The 17866-nt window shown below is 41.6% G+C and overlaps 1 protein-coding gene across 1 annotated transcript in view; it reads right to left on the minus strand.

The window, feature by feature from the left end:
• CNOT3 (CCR4-NOT transcription complex subunit 3) overlaps window positions 1-16846 on the minus strand; it is a 42991-nt gene extending 26145 nt beyond the window's left edge. The window contains exons 1-6 of the mRNA XM_087713907.1: window positions 16741-16846; window positions 5991-6042; window positions 3757-3831; window positions 3288-3355; window positions 2966-3040; window positions 949-1038 (exon numbers count right to left, since the gene is read on the minus strand). Coding sequence (XP_087570033.1) covers window positions 949-1038; window positions 2966-3040; window positions 3288-3355; window positions 3757-3781 — 258 coding nt within the window. The 5' untranslated portion in view covers window positions 3782-3831; window positions 5991-6042; window positions 16741-16846. The remainder of the gene's footprint in view (window positions 1-948; window positions 1039-2965; window positions 3041-3287; window positions 3356-3756; window positions 3832-5990; window positions 6043-16740) is intronic.
• Window positions 16847-17866: the final 1020 nt, after the last annotated feature.

Here is a 17866-nt window from a genome sequence, read left to right on the forward strand (position 1 = left end):
TGGAGCCATATAACATAGAGAAGAACAATCCCGAATCATGAACGATGCAGCAAATAGAATAGCACTTAGACTTATATACCGCTTCATAGTACTTTCCAGCCTTCTCTAAGCAGTTTACAGAGTCAGCATATTGCCCCCCAACAATCTGGGGCAACATTTTATCGACCTGGAAGGATGGAAGGCTGAATCAACCTTCCGCTGGTGAGATTCAAACTGCCAAACTTCTGGCAGCTGGCAGTCAACAGAAGTAGCCTGCAGTACTGCACTCTAACCACTGCACCACCGTGGCTCTTAAAAATGCATATTTGTCCCCACAAACAGATACTGATGAGCACCATCACTCCTTTTTAATTACAATGCTTAGATTTGACACTAGAAAAATACAACAGGGAGGTTTGTAAGAACCCCAGGAAAAAAAAGAAAATGTATAAAATGTCTACTGATTCAGGTTGCCTAGGAAATACAAGATACAGCTTGATCCTTGCAAAGTCTCTTATTTCGAAGTCTCCACTCTCAAAGTTTAGAAAACCTTCCACAAGCACTACCAATTAAACCCTTAAACTAAGAAGGTCTTACCGTCTATCCCATGTTGTCACTCTAAGGAAGGTTGTGTGGAAAAAGGTCCTGGGCTCCCCACAGAACCCCTTTTCTATCACTTACTCCGCTTAAGTAATAAGTGAGATGGCCAGATGGCTCACCTTTATGAGGTCACACTGCTAGCAGCCAATGGCAACACTGTTAAAGAGGAGCTAAGCATAAAAATATCAAGAAGACTTAAATGCAAAAGCTGGCAAGAATTAAACCTATGACTGGACAAAATTAAACCTGGTTCATTTAGTTCTCCAAAACCACAGAGTTTCCTTGAAAAACATCCATTTCACCTGAATTTTTGCTCAGCACTGACACATAATAGCTAGTAGATTCTTTTCTCTCAGTTTGAATTTTTACCGTCTCAATGAGTTTCCGGTTGTCTATTAGCTGCCTTTTGTCTTTAATCTCATTGGATGCAACCCATGTCTTGATCTGGTCCCTCAATCTCTGCAGAAAGAGAAAAGTAGTTCCATGATCAAATTCTGTTCCCTTTATCACTAGATCTTTCCAGCAGAGACTAATCCTAGAGTAACACCCATAACAGTGAAACTTTTTAGAATAGTCTTTACCAACTTAGTGCCTTCTAGACATATCAAATTCAAATTCCATAATCCACAGCCAGTCAATGATCATGGTGGTTAGTAATTATACAAAATTCAACCCTTCTGTGTGTCTTCAGGTTAGGGAAAGCCTGTGAGTACAGAAATGATCAAACATAAAGGATGAGTATGGACTCATTTCTGTACCCCTCTGCTATACAGGTACAGACAGTCCTCGACTTACAATTGACCCCACAATTTTATGTTGCTAAGCGAGATACTTGTTCATTGAATTTTGCCCCATTCTACAACCTTTCTTGCCACAGTTTTTAAGTGAATCATTACAGTTGTCAAGTTACTAGCTTGAAGTGAACCTGGCTTCCCCACTGACTTTGCTTGCCAGAAGGTTGCAAAAGGTGATCACATGACATCAGGACAGTGCAAACGTCGTAAAGATGAGTCAGTTGCCAAGCGTCTGAATTTTGATCATGTCACCATAGGGATGCTGCAACAGCCACAAATCTCTTTTTTCAGTGCTGTTGTAACTTAGAACAGTCACTAAATGAATTGTGATAAGTCGAGGACTACTTGTGGTTAACCTATGACCACAACTGGGAGAGAAATTTTAACTAACAACTAAACGAGGCAGTTAAATGAGTCATACTCAATTTTGCAATCTTTTGTGCATGGTTAAGCAAATCACTGCAAGTGAATCACATGGTTGTTAAGTGAATCCAGCTCCCCCCCCATTGATTTGGTCTATTGGAAGTTGACTGGGAGGAGTGCAAATAGCAATCATGTGACCCTGGACACTGCAACCGTCATAAATACATGTTGGCTGCCAAGAGTCCAAATTTTCATGATCATGTGAATGCTGCAACAAGGACCCGTTCTAAACCACCTTTTTCAGTGCTGTTGTAACTTCAAATAGTCAGTAAATGAATGGTTGTAAGTCAAGGACTACCTGTAACTATCGGATTTCACTTTCGTCTGTTACAAGTCAAGCCATCAGCAACTCAACATAGCTTGCTAGAACAGTGATGGTTAACCTTTTCGGCACTGAGTGCCAAAACTGGAGCACTTGTGCTTGCAAGTGCATGATTGTGCCGGAACCCAGAAGAGAGCAGCTGGTTGGTGTGTGTGCGTGCGACAGCCAGCTCCTCTCTTCTGGGTTCTGGCACATCAGCTGGTCTCGAAGACCAGCTGGCCGGCACACATGCACACACCAGAACCCAGAAGAGAGCAACTTGCCAATGCGCATGCATGCTGGACTATCTGGTGCACATGCGTGCGACAGAATCCAGAATGTCAGCTGGCAACGGTGCATGTGCCCCCCCGAGAGGGCTCTATGTGCCATCTTTGGCACGCGTGCCATAGGTTTGCCATCACAGATCTAGGCCTATAGATTACCGGGCTAAGCCCGAGGGAGGGGTCAAGCATGTCATCGGTCATGAATCCCTTCCTGTCCACAAACGATCTATGTCCAGCCCACCTTGAATTCCTATGACTCTTATCTACTGTAGTTCAGATTCTTGCAGACATCACTTAAGCTTGCAATAAATATTTATACCCATTTGAACTGCCTGGATTCCCTGATTTCCTTGGAGCTTCACAAGACCCTTTGATACACAGAGGAATTCTGGTTCAGTCTCCGGCAGAGGAATGCAAACACTGCATTGCAACTTCATAAACTGCTCATCCCCTCTTCTTATCCAACAAAAGCCTTTTGGGGACGACATTTCCCATCTGCCTTTCCCTGGATTTAAGTCTATTCCCCATAACTAATCTCCTGAGATTGGGTTGTCAAAGAATACTGAAGCTTGGCTCATTCTTACCTGGAGCTTCTTAATCTCCTTTTTCAGATCGGCTTCATATTTCTCCTTCTGATTGGCATTCGCTGCATTATGGAGCTGTAGCAGAGAGGGGAGGGGGGGGGGAAATCCCAAGATGTGATGAAGGCTGGAGTTGACAGTGTCATGGAAGAAGTGGAGGGCAAAATCAAACTGGATAAAGGAGGAAAAGCGGGAGCCAAATGGAAACCTCCTCTCCTCTCCCTGATCCTCTGTCCCCCAAAATAAAATTAGGATGAGGAACTACGTGGGGTGATAATAAGGAGATTGGACAGAACCCAGGCAGAGAGACAACAGCAGCCCTCACCTTCTGCCAGATATCTTCAAACTGCTCCACACCTTCCGATACCTTTTTGAGACACCGATCGATCTCACCTGCAAGAAGGGGATGGGGTTTGTCCCAAAACATAAATTAGTTGAAAGCAATCACAGGAACTAAAAGATTCATACCTTCCCTGAAGCCTAAAAGGGGAAGAGAAAGACAATCGGAATTTGGAAACGCTGCCTGTTTCTCCTTCTTCCCAAATTCGAACACCTTTGCCCCCATTTTAGTGATTTCCTACACCAACAGAAAACCTAACTCTTTTCGTACTTCCCTAATCGCATCCCATACTCGTTTGGAAAATATAGCATCCTGTGCCAGGCATTCAAAGAAAGAATCCTGTTTGCCTTTTGCTAAATTTATGCCCGTCTCTTTCTTCTGCGCCAGTCTAAGTGAACAGGCCCTCTGCTCTTCTGCTACACAACCAGGCTCCTAGCCCAGCCACGGAGCTTACCTTGTAGCTTCCTCTTATCTGCCATGTTTCCTTCACTATAGGGGGGCTCTCTTCATACTTTATAGAGCGTTGACACTTTTAAGGAGAACAAGCAGAAAAAAAATTACAAAAAATAAGGCAAAGAAAAACCAGGTGTCCTAAGGCTATTTTCCTTCTACATTCCCCCATACCCCAAAATCTACTCTGAAACAGCAGCATAAAGTAGAAAATCAGGGATGAGGTATAGTCTTCAATTTTCAACAGTTCATTCAGTAACCGTTCAAAGTTATAATGGTACTGAAAATAGTGACTTGTGATTGTTTTTCACACGACCGTTGCAGCACCTCCATGGTCATGTGATCAAAATTCAAATGCTTGGCAACTGACTCCTATTTGTGATGCTTGAAGTGTGTCCTGGGGTCATGTGATCAAACTTTTGTGAACGTCTGACAAGCAAAGTCAATGGGGAAGCCACATTCACTTATTATCCATCTTACTAACTTAACTGCAATGGTTCGTTTAACAACTGTGGCAAGTAATGTCGTAGAATGTGGCAAAACTCACTTAACATGAGTCTCACTTAGCAACAAAAATTGGGGCTCACTTGTGGTTGTAAGTCAAGGATTACCTGTACTTTTCCTTTCCATGTCCGGAAAATCTTTTCTCCATGGGGTTTTGCCAATTAAAGATATAGAACTTCCCTCCCCGCCCCCAAATAAAATCCATAACATCTACCTGAATAATAGAAAGGTTTGCAAAGAAAAGGTGTGGGTGTGTGTGTGTGTGTGTGAGAGAGAGAGAGGGAGGGAGGGAGGGAGGGAGGGAGAGAGAGAGAAATATCAGGAAGAGCTTGGTAGCAAGTTTTCAGAATGAATGTTATTAAAAAGCCTGAACTAGGGCTCACAAAAGCTTATGCCTTTGAATGAAATGTGCCAGTCAAAAAAGAAGCTACCAGACTCCTCCTGAAATTGTAGGCTCTCCTCCTCCAATGTCTGCAAAGAAAAGAAGAAGAGAGGGTAGGAAAAACAGAGAGGGTTGTTTTTTCCCCCCAGAGGTGCTGAAAGCATTTTTCTCTCCTTCAGAGATAAGAGCCTGAACGGGAAAGGCCGAAGAAGGGCATATCTAGGTAGGAGAGATTTGGAGAGGATTTAAACAACATTGCAATTTTCAACTGCTCACTTTTGTCAAACCATGTTTGTTCAACTATGGCAACTTTTAAAGACCCGTGGACTTCAATTCCCAGAATTCTCCATGCTGGCTGGGGAATTGAAGTCCAGTAGTCATAAAGTTACCAGAATTGGACATCCATGTTTTAAAACAACGCATTGGTTTTTTTTCTCAACATCGCCTATCCTGAGGTTTTGGAATGTGAGGCAATGCTTTTCAGAAGTACAAACACAAGGAAGAAAAAGAGCCGCCCCATCCCCCGTTTCAGTCCTAGTGGCCAATTTTGAGCCCTTAAAATGAGACTGTCCCTTTCCTTTCTTGTGTCTCTTTAAGCCATCGGATCCAAACAGGCCCCGAGTGGAAAAGAGGCTCTGCCATTGGCCTCCCTAACATCCCCCAGGCTGCATTCCTCAATAAATCTCACTTGGGCTTTAGAAATGGCCCCGCAAAAGGCCAAATGGAGAACAGGTAGTCCTCCACTTACGGCCACAAATGAGCCCAGAATGTATGTTGTTAAGTAAGACATTTGTTAAGTGAGTTTTGCCCCATTTTACAACTTTTCTTGCCACATCTGTTAAATGAATCCCTTCAGTCATTAAACTAGTAATTGATGGTTAGGTGAATCTGACTTCCCCATTGACTTTGCTTGTCAGAAGGTCTCACAAGATGACACCGGGGCCCTGCAGCCGTCATAAATATGAACCAGTCGTCAAGCATTCGAATGTAAACCACGTGACCCTGGGGAGGCTGCAACAGTCAAAAGCATGGTCATAAGTCACTTTTTCCAGTGCCGCTGTAACTTTGAACAGTCACTAAATGGACTGTTGTAAGTTGAGGTCTACCTGTAGTTGCTTGCACCTCTCAAATGTCTCGTTTCCTCAATTGGAAAACCAAACCAAACTAAGGATGAAAATGAAAGGAATCTCAACCGAAAGCCATACCTTGAGTACATATACAAAACTGGAACAGGAAGGACATCTTAAGCATCAACAAGCCACTGTTATTTCTAGTCTAAGCTATTCAGCAGAGCAGCTTTAGCTGGGAGGCCCTGGGGCCTTCTGAAGAAAGCAGATCAATCTTACACTTACCTAGAGGCCCCTGGGCACTTGCTGTTGACCTACTCTCCAGCCGGTTCCTTTCCTATAAAGGTAAGAAAATATATGGCTAGTAGGAGGAACCATGCTCACCTTCCTCCATGCTAGGAAGCTTGAGAGAAAATCTATACAGATCCCTATGGCTTAATCAACATGCTGTGTTAACGGGCTGCTATATGGTTCAACACTTTTTGCAAACTCAGCCAATTGGGGGAGAGGTTTGCAGTATGTATTTCTGAGACATGTTTATCCATAGTTAACTGAACCACGGTTCATGGACTTAACCCATTTTTTCCTAGGATTACCTAGCAGACTTGACTCTGAATTAACCATGTTTTGTGTTCTGCACAAATCTAGCTGTTATACAATTGAGTAAGAGAACTGAGCGCAACAAAAACGGTAGTTTGTTTTTCTCCTCCTCCCCCCCACAAAATAACATCTAGGTCACCATCCCTCACATCTGCAGTATTTTTCTTTCTCCCTGCAGGCTTTCAGTGCTTTTAAAAGCCACTGGCCATGCCAAAGTAAGCAGGTTAAGCTTTGCATGCTAGGCAGAGAATCAAGCTGGCAAGCCTTCCGGTCACTAGCATGAGCAGCTGCTTGCTTTCTTGACAGTGATAAGAGAAAAGCCTCCAGGTGATCACAAAGGGGCATCTCTCTCTTCCTTGACTGAAAATGTGCTAAGAAAAACCATGAGCTGCCTGTGGGAGAAAGACTGGTAAATATTAGGGATTAACTCCCATGGCTGAACAAATTTTGTGCCCCACTCCTCAAAATATCACGGAGCTGATGTTTTCCTTCTCTTTTTAGAAAACCCCGAAGTCTAGTTCTCAGAATTTTGCTCTAAAGCCAATTGCATAAATAAAATAGCATCTTGAAGTGATAAACTGGACAAGTTTATACTTGGAGAAATATCATATTAGGTGGACCCCCTTACTGTTTTTTTTAAGTCCCTAAACTTAAAAGATGGTATATAAAAAGATTAACCTTATGTGCTCTTTGCTTTGCTAGTTTTCAAATCTGGTAGATTTAGGCACATACAGAAGATACTATTATCAGCCAATCCTATCATTCTGTTCTAGATTAAATCTGGACTGCTGAACTCCATTTCTTTCCCCAAATTCTCTACCTGGCCTGGCATAAATTTCCTGAAATTGTTCTTTCAAGCACCTTCCCTTTCTGCTAATATCCAAATTCCATCCCAAACTTATCAAGGGAACTGCGAGTCCAAAACGGCTCTCCCATCTCTGTCCCCATCCTATGCAGGTAATCCTTCCTTCATGAACATGAATTTGTACACAACGTGCTAGACCAAAATATAATTGGATCTAAACAGCTTAGTATGTGGTGAGAACCGAGACTATTGTGGTTTATTCCACAAATTATGGCTAAACAGTGGTTTAATGCCCAAACTTAAAGAGAAGTACAAAGCCTTGAGTAATCAAGGGAAGTTCTGGCTAAGCCATGATTACTAATCAGCCAAACCTTAGTTTTAGCAATACAATGATCGATAAGTAAACCACAGTGACTGGCCTCATACATTTTAAGCCAAATTAGCTGGCCATATTTTAGACCAGGGACCACAACCTCTGATAATCAAAGACCTAGATGCATTTTGTCTTCACTCATATCTACTCAGAAGCAAATTACAGAGTTAAGAAAAAGAATGGATAATAAAGCAAGCACAAGATACATTCACACATTATACATAAAGGCTTGCTTAACCCTGGTTTACTAAATAAGTTACAATTATGCACACTTAGCAAACTGAGGATGTAAACTTTCCAGAAATGTTGAAAAAATAAAACTTGTAGAAAACAATTCAGAAAGCTTTTCCATTTTTGGGAGGTGAGCAGAAAGAAATTTAAAATATGAAATACTTATGTTTAGCATTCTTTGTAAGTATAGATAAATGGATGCTACTGCCAATGTTTACCCCATTCCCAAGGTTTTGAGGACTAGTGAAGGACAGGCCACAATCCAGCAATCTCTACATCAATAAGAGGAAGGAAGCCTATTATCAAAGATAGGCTGAGCCCTTCCTTCTGCTGTAAAAATAAATGTCAATGCCTCTTACATTTGTATTTCAGAGTTACACTCTAGTATACTATATATGATAATGTAATTAATCTTACATAAAAGTCTTACTATATAGTTTTCATAAATCATTTGGAGGTAACGATTAGGAAACAACACGGGAGCATTTCTTTTAAAAATAATCAAGCTATATTTCATAATCCATTAAGAAAGAAAACAAAAATATAAAGGAAAACAGAAGGAAAGCTTCCCCCCTCCATTTTTTTAAAATCCCACACCTTACACATGACTGCATCTAATACATTAAATCAGGAATGGGTAACCTTGAGATCCCAAGACTTTCACAGCCCCCCACAACCCTTCTTAGTAGCCCCATTAGTCACCTCTGACTGCAGTTACCAGAAATACACATCACAGTTCTCTCCCATTCCGAGGTGTTAAGTAAATAATACACACAACAGACTAAATAGGTATAGCACAATCCCGATTCCAGCTACTGTGCTTCTCACCTAACCCATTATAGCGCCAGCCACAAAAAGACTGCCCACCTCCCACCCCACCCCTGCTCTAAAAGTATAAGACTGTTTTACAAACCACATTTCCTGGTTCACCCAACAGACTAAATCAACAAAAAACAAAACCTGGTTTTAGTTTGGTGTGTTCTGGGAGCCCGGCAAGAGAGCTGCCACTTCCAAGTAGCTAAATTTCCACCTAATGGGAGGGGGAAACCGTATTTATACCTCTAAAATCAGTCTTTGCAAAATAAGAACCTCCCAGCTACGGTTTCAACCAGACTGGGCACTTTTGCTTGCTCTGCAAACCCCTCTTCTTCCTCTCTGCTGAGAGGCAGCATGAAAGTCCTGCTAATTACAGGAAGCCTGGGTGGAGAGTAGACCATGAAATCTGCCATTGGAGGAACAGAGCTACGCTTTCATTCCCTCCCCCTCCCCTTTATCTCCCCAATAGTTGTTCCAGACCATTAAGAGCAGCTTCATTTGCTGTCATTTACCAAGTGTTGATCTCTCTTTTCTCCCAGCTTTACCTGCCAATTTTTGCACGTTACTGCTGTTGAAAAGGTTCACTAGGAAGTCAGGTCAATTCCTTTGAGTTAGTTTGCAAATTCAGGTTAACATCATCACAGCCATCTTAAGACTTCAGCTCCCAAGATTCATCATCAGCCGGTATGGGCTGTAGCAGAAAATCCTGAGAGCTTTCCCACACTTTGAAAAGGCTGAGCAAGAAAGCTGATCTATATTTTTTTTAAAAAAACCTGGCTGAAAGGAGGATTTTGTTCAGAAAACGGAGTGATTTGTCCATCAACAGGCAATTTGGTTAGTGTGGTGTTTGTCCTTCTGGCTGAGGAACTACGGGAGTTGAAGGCCACACATCTTAAAATTGCCAAGGATGAAAAACACTGTGTAAGCACATAGTAGATACTATGAAAGTGTATGCCAACACATCTGGAGGACACTGGACTGGAAAATGATACTCTGTGGGATAAGCCCTAGGAACCTTAGGAATGGGGGATTTTGCTACAGATTCCCACTTTGCTTATCAAAACGCTTACTTACATCTTTATTTTAAATTACTTACATCTACTCTATTAAACAATTTAGTGGTTTCCTAATATTCTAAATTTTAATGGGAAGCTTACTTAGTGAAACAGTACATGGCCAAACCATTCTATATTTATAAAAGCTTATAGATTCATCACCGACAGTCAAGTATGAAGCATCTGGCAGATGAGAATAAACATAAAAATGCAGGGCCGTCTGAGACCATGTATTTGTGATTACCGTAATATCATACTCCATTATCAGATCATTTTGCAGAAAAAGCCCTTCCTGGTTTTCCTCAACCAAAGCAACAGAAAGGAAAAGTGCTTTAACATGGTTTGGCTGTGCTCACATAATATGCTAACCCGTGGCTAACTGTACTATTGTTTATTGAAATGCCCAAATTCACTTTTGCTAATCTAAAATATAATCAATTCATTTATAGATCAGTGTGTTGTGTAAATAACACTATTTATTCAATTAAACATGGTTATGTGAAAATCCAGAGACACAAATTTACCATCCACATTTTAGCCAGCTGTATGAGGTAAACCTAGCTTTCGTTCAGAAACTAGGTAACTATAAAGCTTTCTTGATCTACAATAAATTATATAGAGGACACTACTCCAACTGTCTCAAATAACTTCCTGCCTATCCTGTTTTAGGAGCTCTCTCAAGTTTTACTTAAGCTTAACAGTGATGTACAAAGCAATTTTCTGTTTTTAGGAAGCTTTTTTTCGCCTCACTTCTTTAAAAGAAGAATTCCTGATTGGTTTCTGAAGAAAAAAAACAATAACAGAACACTTCCCAGTATACAAAGGTTCATTTAAAGGGTGAATTGTTATTTACTGTGCAGGCACAAATGACTTGGTTTGAGTCAAAGTGGACTAATTTTAAAACAAGACAAATAATGATTTAATTTGCCCAGTATCAAGGCTAATTTAAACTTTATTTCCCACTGTTTTAAGGCCTAATCCTAAGTACTTCTCTGAATTCAGAGGAACAAACAAAAAGACTTGAGCTGTTCTTTAATGTGCACATTAAGTAGTTGCTAGAGCTACTAAAACGCATCTACCCATCAATACCCAGAGACACACAAAGGAGCATAAATCCACACTTCCTGCTTGTATAGGCCTTAGGCCTCTTTTGCAGATGGATTTTTGTTACTTCAGTGAAAGCTGATGTCTGTTTGTCAGGCACCAACATACCTGCTTGAAAATATAACCACAAAGAAGAAAATGCTATTAATTACTGGGCTGGTTTGTGTTACTCGAAGGAAAGTATGCATTAACTGGCTAATAAGCCAACAATGCAACTATATTTATTCAGAAGTAATCTACCATTAACAAGCGATGATTTGCATAATATTCAGTTAAGTGCACGATCTATTATGCAGATGTGTATATCCAATCTCTACGTTTTGCTCTAGTTCCTTCTTTTATGCAGAAAACAGGCTTCTTAACTGAAGCCATTAATATAAAATTACATTTAATTTTTTTAATCAATTATCCACCATCTGGTTAACTCGGATAGATTTTCCTATATTATTTTCAAGATAAGGAAAAAAAAATAGATGGTGATTACCCACAGTCTTGAAGATGGCGCTTTATGTGAAATACAAAAAACAAAAACAACAACCCATATTGATGGGGCTGATTATAATTGCAGAAGAAAACCAACCGAGGACAATTTAGCCACCATATTTATAATATCTGACCATTGATTAAAGAGAGATAAACAGGAATATCCCCCATTTTCTAAAGTCTCAGTGACTTAGAAAAAGGAGAGGAAACGTAAATCCTGTACAAGTTTCCCCAAAGCCAGTGGGAGCGAAAATGAAGCGTACGTTGGATTAAAATAATATCAGACCAGGAAAGAACAACCTGGTAAACTCTAAAATATTTGGAATCCAGCTCCTACTTGTTTCAGCCAACTGGACTGTGGGAATTGTAGTCTAAAGCAGTGTTTCTCAACCTTGGCAACTTGAAGATGTCCGGACTTCAACTCCCAGAATTCCCCAGCCAGCGAATGCTGGCTGGGGGATTCTGGGAGTTGAAGTCCGGACATCTTCAAGTTGCCAAGGTTGAGAAACACTGGTCTAAAGCATCTAAAGAGCAGCAGGTCTTCCATTCCTGCCATGAGACAATATTATAAGAATGAAGCTGCTGTTGAATTTAATTCCTGTAAGATCTAGCTTGCTGCCTGGAGATGATGGAAACACACATCTGAAAGGCAACAGGCTGGAAAATGCTGCAGTAATACCAATACATAGCAAAATAAACTGCAGAAATGAGTGTTCACAGATGTACCTGATAAGCCTACTTCCGTAGGTTGCTTTGTCTTTTTTTTTAACCCATCTGTTATATACCATTGCTAAAATATATGGCAACAGAATCTGAAAGTTTACTAGTCTGTTACATGTAGAAACACTTTCTTTTCTCTATCCTGCCACCACTCAGATTTCCCTGCTGAGCAATAGTGTGTTTACAGCACAATTTCTCAACCTTGGTAGCTTTAAGATACGCCGATTTCAACTTCAAGGATCCCCCGGGGCAGCATGGATAGCTGGGGCATTCTGTGAGTGGAAGACCACCCATCTTAAAATTGCCAAGATTGAGAAAACATGGGCGTACAGTATAGCATTTAAAGAGTCTTGTTCTGTCTATTCTAACTGTCCCAAAAAGTGACCCAATACGACAGTTAAGTCTAAATGGAACTTGAAGTAAAATTTTCATGTTCCTCATTCATCCAATATAAAATGAGACATTTTTTTTTTTTTACAAATTTTGTCATCTCTGCACTGACCCACAAGGGCCTACAAAATCCATTTCAGCTTCATTTTCATTTTGGTAGAGTTAACAGAATAACAGAGTTGGAAGGGACCTTGGAGGTCTTCTAGTCCAACCCCCTGCTCAAGCAGAACACCCTGTATCATTTCAGACAAATGACTGTCCAGTCTCTTTTTGAAAACATCCAGTGTTGGAGCACCCACAACTTCCGAAGGCAGCTCATTCCACTGATTAATTGTTCTCACTGTCAGGAAATTTCTCCCTGGTTCTAGGTAGCTTCTCTCCTTGATTAGTTTCCATCCATTGTTTCTTGTCCTGCCTTCAGATGTTTTGGAGAACAGGTTGATCTCCTTTTTTTTCTGTGGCGGTCCCTTAGATATTGGAACACTGCTATCATGTCACCCCAACTAGACATACCTAATTCCTGCAACCGTTCCTATGTTTTAGCCTCCAGGCCCCTAATCATCTTTGCAATTATGCAGTTCTTCATATTCTCCTTTACGCACACACTCTAAGCAACCAATATAAAATATGGATATTAGTGGGAACTTGCTGCAGCACATACCATGAATACAACTGTTGCAATGATAAATAACCCTGAACCACTAAGACTGAAATGCCATTTGTAGAGAACAGGCTGTTGTGAAGGGGTAATAAGAAAGAATTCCTTAACCAGAACCTAATAACATTCTTCCATATTTTCCATATATATATATGGCAGCCTTCATAGTATACCATTCTGTACTTTGCTGGCATACCACCTCTCAGAAGTCAGATCTTTTCTTGATGCAAATAGCCTTGCTTCTCTCAGTGCTAACACTGCACCAGCTGAGGGACTGAGCTGCAGATTAAAAATCTAACTATGAATCTCCTCTGTTATGAACTCACCATAGGTGGCCTAATAGAAAATGCTTTCTCTCCAATGATCCTCTAAGATGTGGGGATGAAGATATAAAAGGAAAAAAAGGTGAAATTGACATGACTGCTCCCTTTTGAACAGAGAGCACAGTAGGAAACAGAAGCACACAAAGGTTGAACAAATATCTCCAACAGGACTGAAGGCAGCTTATAAAAATAAGGAGAAGCTTCTGCCAATGTCTAGTTGTTTTACCACTGATTTTCAAAGAGCCAAAGGAGCTGCAACTGAATGGGAATTCGTAGGGCTGGGAAGGATCTTGGAGGTCTTCTAGTCCAATCCCTTGCTCAAGGCAGGAGATATTATACTATCCTGGCCAAATAGCCGTCTAGACCATTTTTGAAAATCTCCAGTAAAAGGTCACTCACAATTATGGGAGGCAAGCTATTCCACTCATTAATTGTTCTGTCAGAAAGTTTCTCTTTACTTCTAAGATGGCTCTCTCTTTAACAAATTTCCATCCATTACTTCTTGTCCTGCCTTCTGGTGCTTTGGAGAATACGTTAATCTCCTCTTCTCTGTGATAGCCTCACAAATACTGAAAGATTAATTATCATGTCTCCCCTAATCCTTCTCTTCAATAGGCTAGATATACCTAGTTCCCTCAAGTATTCATCATACGATTTAGCCCCCAGACCCTTTATCATCTTTGTTGCTATTTTCTGCACACTTTCTAAGGTCTCAGAATCTTTTTTTTTTTTTTTTTTTGGTATTGTGGTGACCTGAACTGTACAGATGTAATCCTAATATATCTACAGGCTTTCATGTTGTCTAAGCAGATTTTGGATGGGTATTTGTTGCTGATGCTTAAATTTCAATTACTAAATCAGAAGGCTTGCTGGATTCGACTATCTAAATAATCCCCTGCAGCCTTATTTTCTATGAAGGGTTCTTGAAAGATTTCACAGCCAAAGAATAACTTTCATTGTACCACTGGGTGGGGGTACATTTAAAGGATTGTACAATGGGCAAAGGCCTACAATCAGTTTTTACATTCAAGGCACAAATGCAAATAATATGCTACATTGAAGGAAAATATGGATTTCTCTTAGCTGTTATGTTTTGTGTGGAGAAAGTCCTACGTTGCTTTCCTGTACCAACACTTGTAACTTCAAATAATATCATTGAGATCTTATGCTTTGAAAGCTTACCATCTGGAAGTATGCTTTCCACCTCAAGGAAATGAAATCATGCAATATTTTTGTTGACTGTATTTTGTAGTATAGCCCAACTTTCTGGGTAAAGATACTTACAAGCTACCATTAAATTATAGCAAATGGTCAATCAACCTGGGAATTCAAGTCCCACCATAGCTGAGGCTCTGTGTATCCTCCTAGACAACTCAGTATATTAAACAGTTTGCTTTCTGTCTGCTACTATCAAACATACTGTAGCTAAACTATCTTATATGAAATGAGACCACTATATTGGCCTGTTGTCTTTTGCAAATGGCACCAGTTTCTTCTGGCCTCAATTGATGGTTCTTCTGAATCTCACATGTAAGAGCCCCTTTAACCCAATCTTCCCCAATTCAAAACCCTCCAGACTTTTGTATCTTACCACAACCACCAAACACAGTTAGGATAGACAACTGTCAAGAATGATGAGAATTGCAAGCAAAAGTATCAGACAAGATTTAGACTGAAGACTCCTGCTGGTGTGGAGACTGATGCTGGGGCATTCTGAACTTGCCGACCATTCCAGATCCCTGGTGTGGCTTTTAGTTACGAATTTTCATCAGAAATTTGGTTGGTGATAGTATGAAACAGTTTTCCTACGCAACAGCAGCATCCAGGTTACAGAACCCAAGAGGTCCAGACTCTTTTAAGCACAAAACATGGTTTGTTTTGAACAGTTTTATCACAAACCAGAACATGGTTTGTTTTGAACAATCTTGTGGGTGGATATGAACTGATAAGCAGAATTTAAAATAAATAGATGAAAAGAAAGTGTGTTTGTTTGCTGAAAGAATCTACCATGCATTTGAAACTAGGATTCAGCAAATCTAACAGGGATTGGATCTGTATAGCACCACCCTGTTGATATTATGTTCAGTATTAATGTCCTATTATAGAGGGAAGAGAATTTCTTTGATTAAAATCAACTAAACAATAGCCCAGAGTTATACATTGATAGCAAATAGTTGTTGCTTATTGTCCAGAATCTATTATATACCTGGAGATTATTGTCTCCTGGAAAATATCCCGTTTAAGGCATACAAATACTTCAATAGTGTTACTCAGATGAATAAGGATATTAAAAAATAGATGAATAAGGCAACATTGCTTTAACTTTTAAATAACTACACTGTTGAGACTTTCCCGCATTTTTTTCTTTTGAAATACATTTTGTAAGGCAAATCCTATTTACTTCGGTGGTCTCCACAGGTCTGGGATTCTCCAGATATATTCAAACTTCATAAACCTTCAACCAGCACAATTCATTTCTGGTAAGGTGATATCCAAAGACTATACTACTGTTGTTTACACGCTGAAATCAGGCAGAGTGCAGAGTTCTGCATCTTAAAAATTCTTAAAAAGTCAAGAGTTTCTAGCTCTTGACTTTGTTAAAAGCATGGAGGCAAAGCGAACTAAAATTTTAGCCAAGGCAGAATGCACTGGAAGGAATAAACCAAGAAAGGTCTATGTACTTGGTATTATCTAAGCTCCTAAGAGTAGTATACTCTTTGGATATCACCTTGCCAGAAATGCTTGTGCTGGTTGAAGGTTTATGAAGTTTGAACATATTTGAAGGTTTATGAAGTTTGAATATGAGACTCCACTGGCACATATCCTTACCTCCCCTGAGGAGTTTCTTGTGGTTGGAGGAATCTTTGCCCTGACAGGCTAATGGGCCTACCCCAAATCAACTGTACATTGGAGAGAACATTTCCACAGCTTTCTTCCCCAAACTTTACATCTCTCTCCCCGTGCAAGGCTGAAATGGGCGAGGGGGTGCCCTGAAAGCCTCCTCTTTCCAGGCAGAGCTAATGACCTGGTTGCAACTTTTAAGTGATTCTGCTGCTCCCTCTTGCACAGACCCACATCCTTCACGGGCACTTTCAGCATCACCGGTAGAGAAGACCAAACCTCCCTCCCAGAGCATCCCACCCGAGGCTACTACACCGGCTCTGCCTTGCCCTCGGAGGCCTAAGGGGCCCCAATGCTCACAGGCGAAGGGGGGGGGTCATCTTTACAACCCCAACCCGGACAGCCTCTCTCCAGGGCCCCGCTGATCGTCGCCCCGAGGCCCCCGCAGGAGCTCCCTTCCAACGCCAGAGACGCCGCCACCCCCTTCCCCAAAGACTTACAGGAGCAGCTTTGCCTAAGCATCGTCCACCCCCTATGGAGCCCCCAACAAACACTTTGGCCCCGCCCCCTACAGAGCCCGTAGGCACCTGCAAGCCCTGCCTCTCGGCCAGGCTCCGCCCCCTCCCGCTGTCTCACCGACAGCTCCGGCGTCTCCGGGTCTCTCTCACTCTCCTTCTTTTTTCCCTCTCTCTTTCTCTCGCCCCCGTCTCTCGGGCTCCGCGGCATCCAAGATGGCGGCAGCCTCCCCCCCTCTATTTTCCCTCGGTCCGCCCACCCCTAAACTGCATTGGCTAATCCTCCCGCTCCTCAAGCCTCTGGCCGTTTCGATTGGATAATAAGGAACTGGACGGAAGGGGGAACGGGGAGGGTGGGACGACGCGGCGCAGCCGCAGCTGTCATTAATAGAAATACATGGGATCTATTTGTCAAGAGGGGGGTGTCCTTCAAAGCGCTCTCGTGCTGCCATTGGCTGAAGAAGCGCAGATGGAGTAGTAGGCGTGGTTACGCCTACTACTCCGCGAAAAACAAGCCGAGAGGGCGGAGTTTACGTCAAAGCCTGCCTTCTAATGGGCAATAAAAATGTCCCTCAAATCTCACTCACATATCGCTTCCTGTACACGAATACTGGCAAGAATAAGAAAGACTATTGGATGATGGCCCTGTCATTCATTCCTTGGTCCTGCTGTTTGGCTGAAACTGTTAAAAAGGCGGTAGCGCGAAAGACTTTGAGCCTGTGTCTCTCCATTGGCTGTAAACAAGCAAGCCTGCACATGTTGTCTCCTCATTGGACCGCTGCGTCACGCCGTAGAAACCTTCCCCTTTTTGTATTGGCGTGCACGTTTTGAAGCTGGTTGCATTAAGGTAAAAAGGGTCGGGGCGGGACAATACAGGAAACTCTTAAAAGGCAACCTGTCAATTAAACCCACTGTATCCAATCAGGGAAGGAAGAACGACCCCTTTCCAAGGTAGATTTTCTTCTATCCGGGCTTTGGTTTAATGATTTATTTCAGCACTTCCTATCCAGCTACCACAAAGGCTTCTCACAGATTTAGGCGGGCGCAGCAGTCTTCACCAAGTGATAAAAATGAAGGTGCTATTGAAATATGCACAGACTCTCAGCATCGAAATAAAACAGGTATATGAAAGAGGGAGACCAACTTCACTAATGATATAACCCTTGGTGTGCTGAATCATATTGTTGCATAAGCAGCAAGGCTGCGTTTGCAGCATATCAAGCAAACCTCACTGTTAGTAAACACAC

This window comes from Thamnophis sirtalis, unplaced genomic scaffold (assembly GCF_051295495.1).
Source record: "Thamnophis sirtalis isolate CommonGarterSnake01/CBP01778 unplaced genomic scaffold, rThaSir2_p1.2 scaffold_4, whole genome shotgun sequence".
Taxonomy (NCBI): Eukaryota; Metazoa; Chordata; class Lepidosauria; order Squamata; family Natricidae; genus Thamnophis; species Thamnophis sirtalis.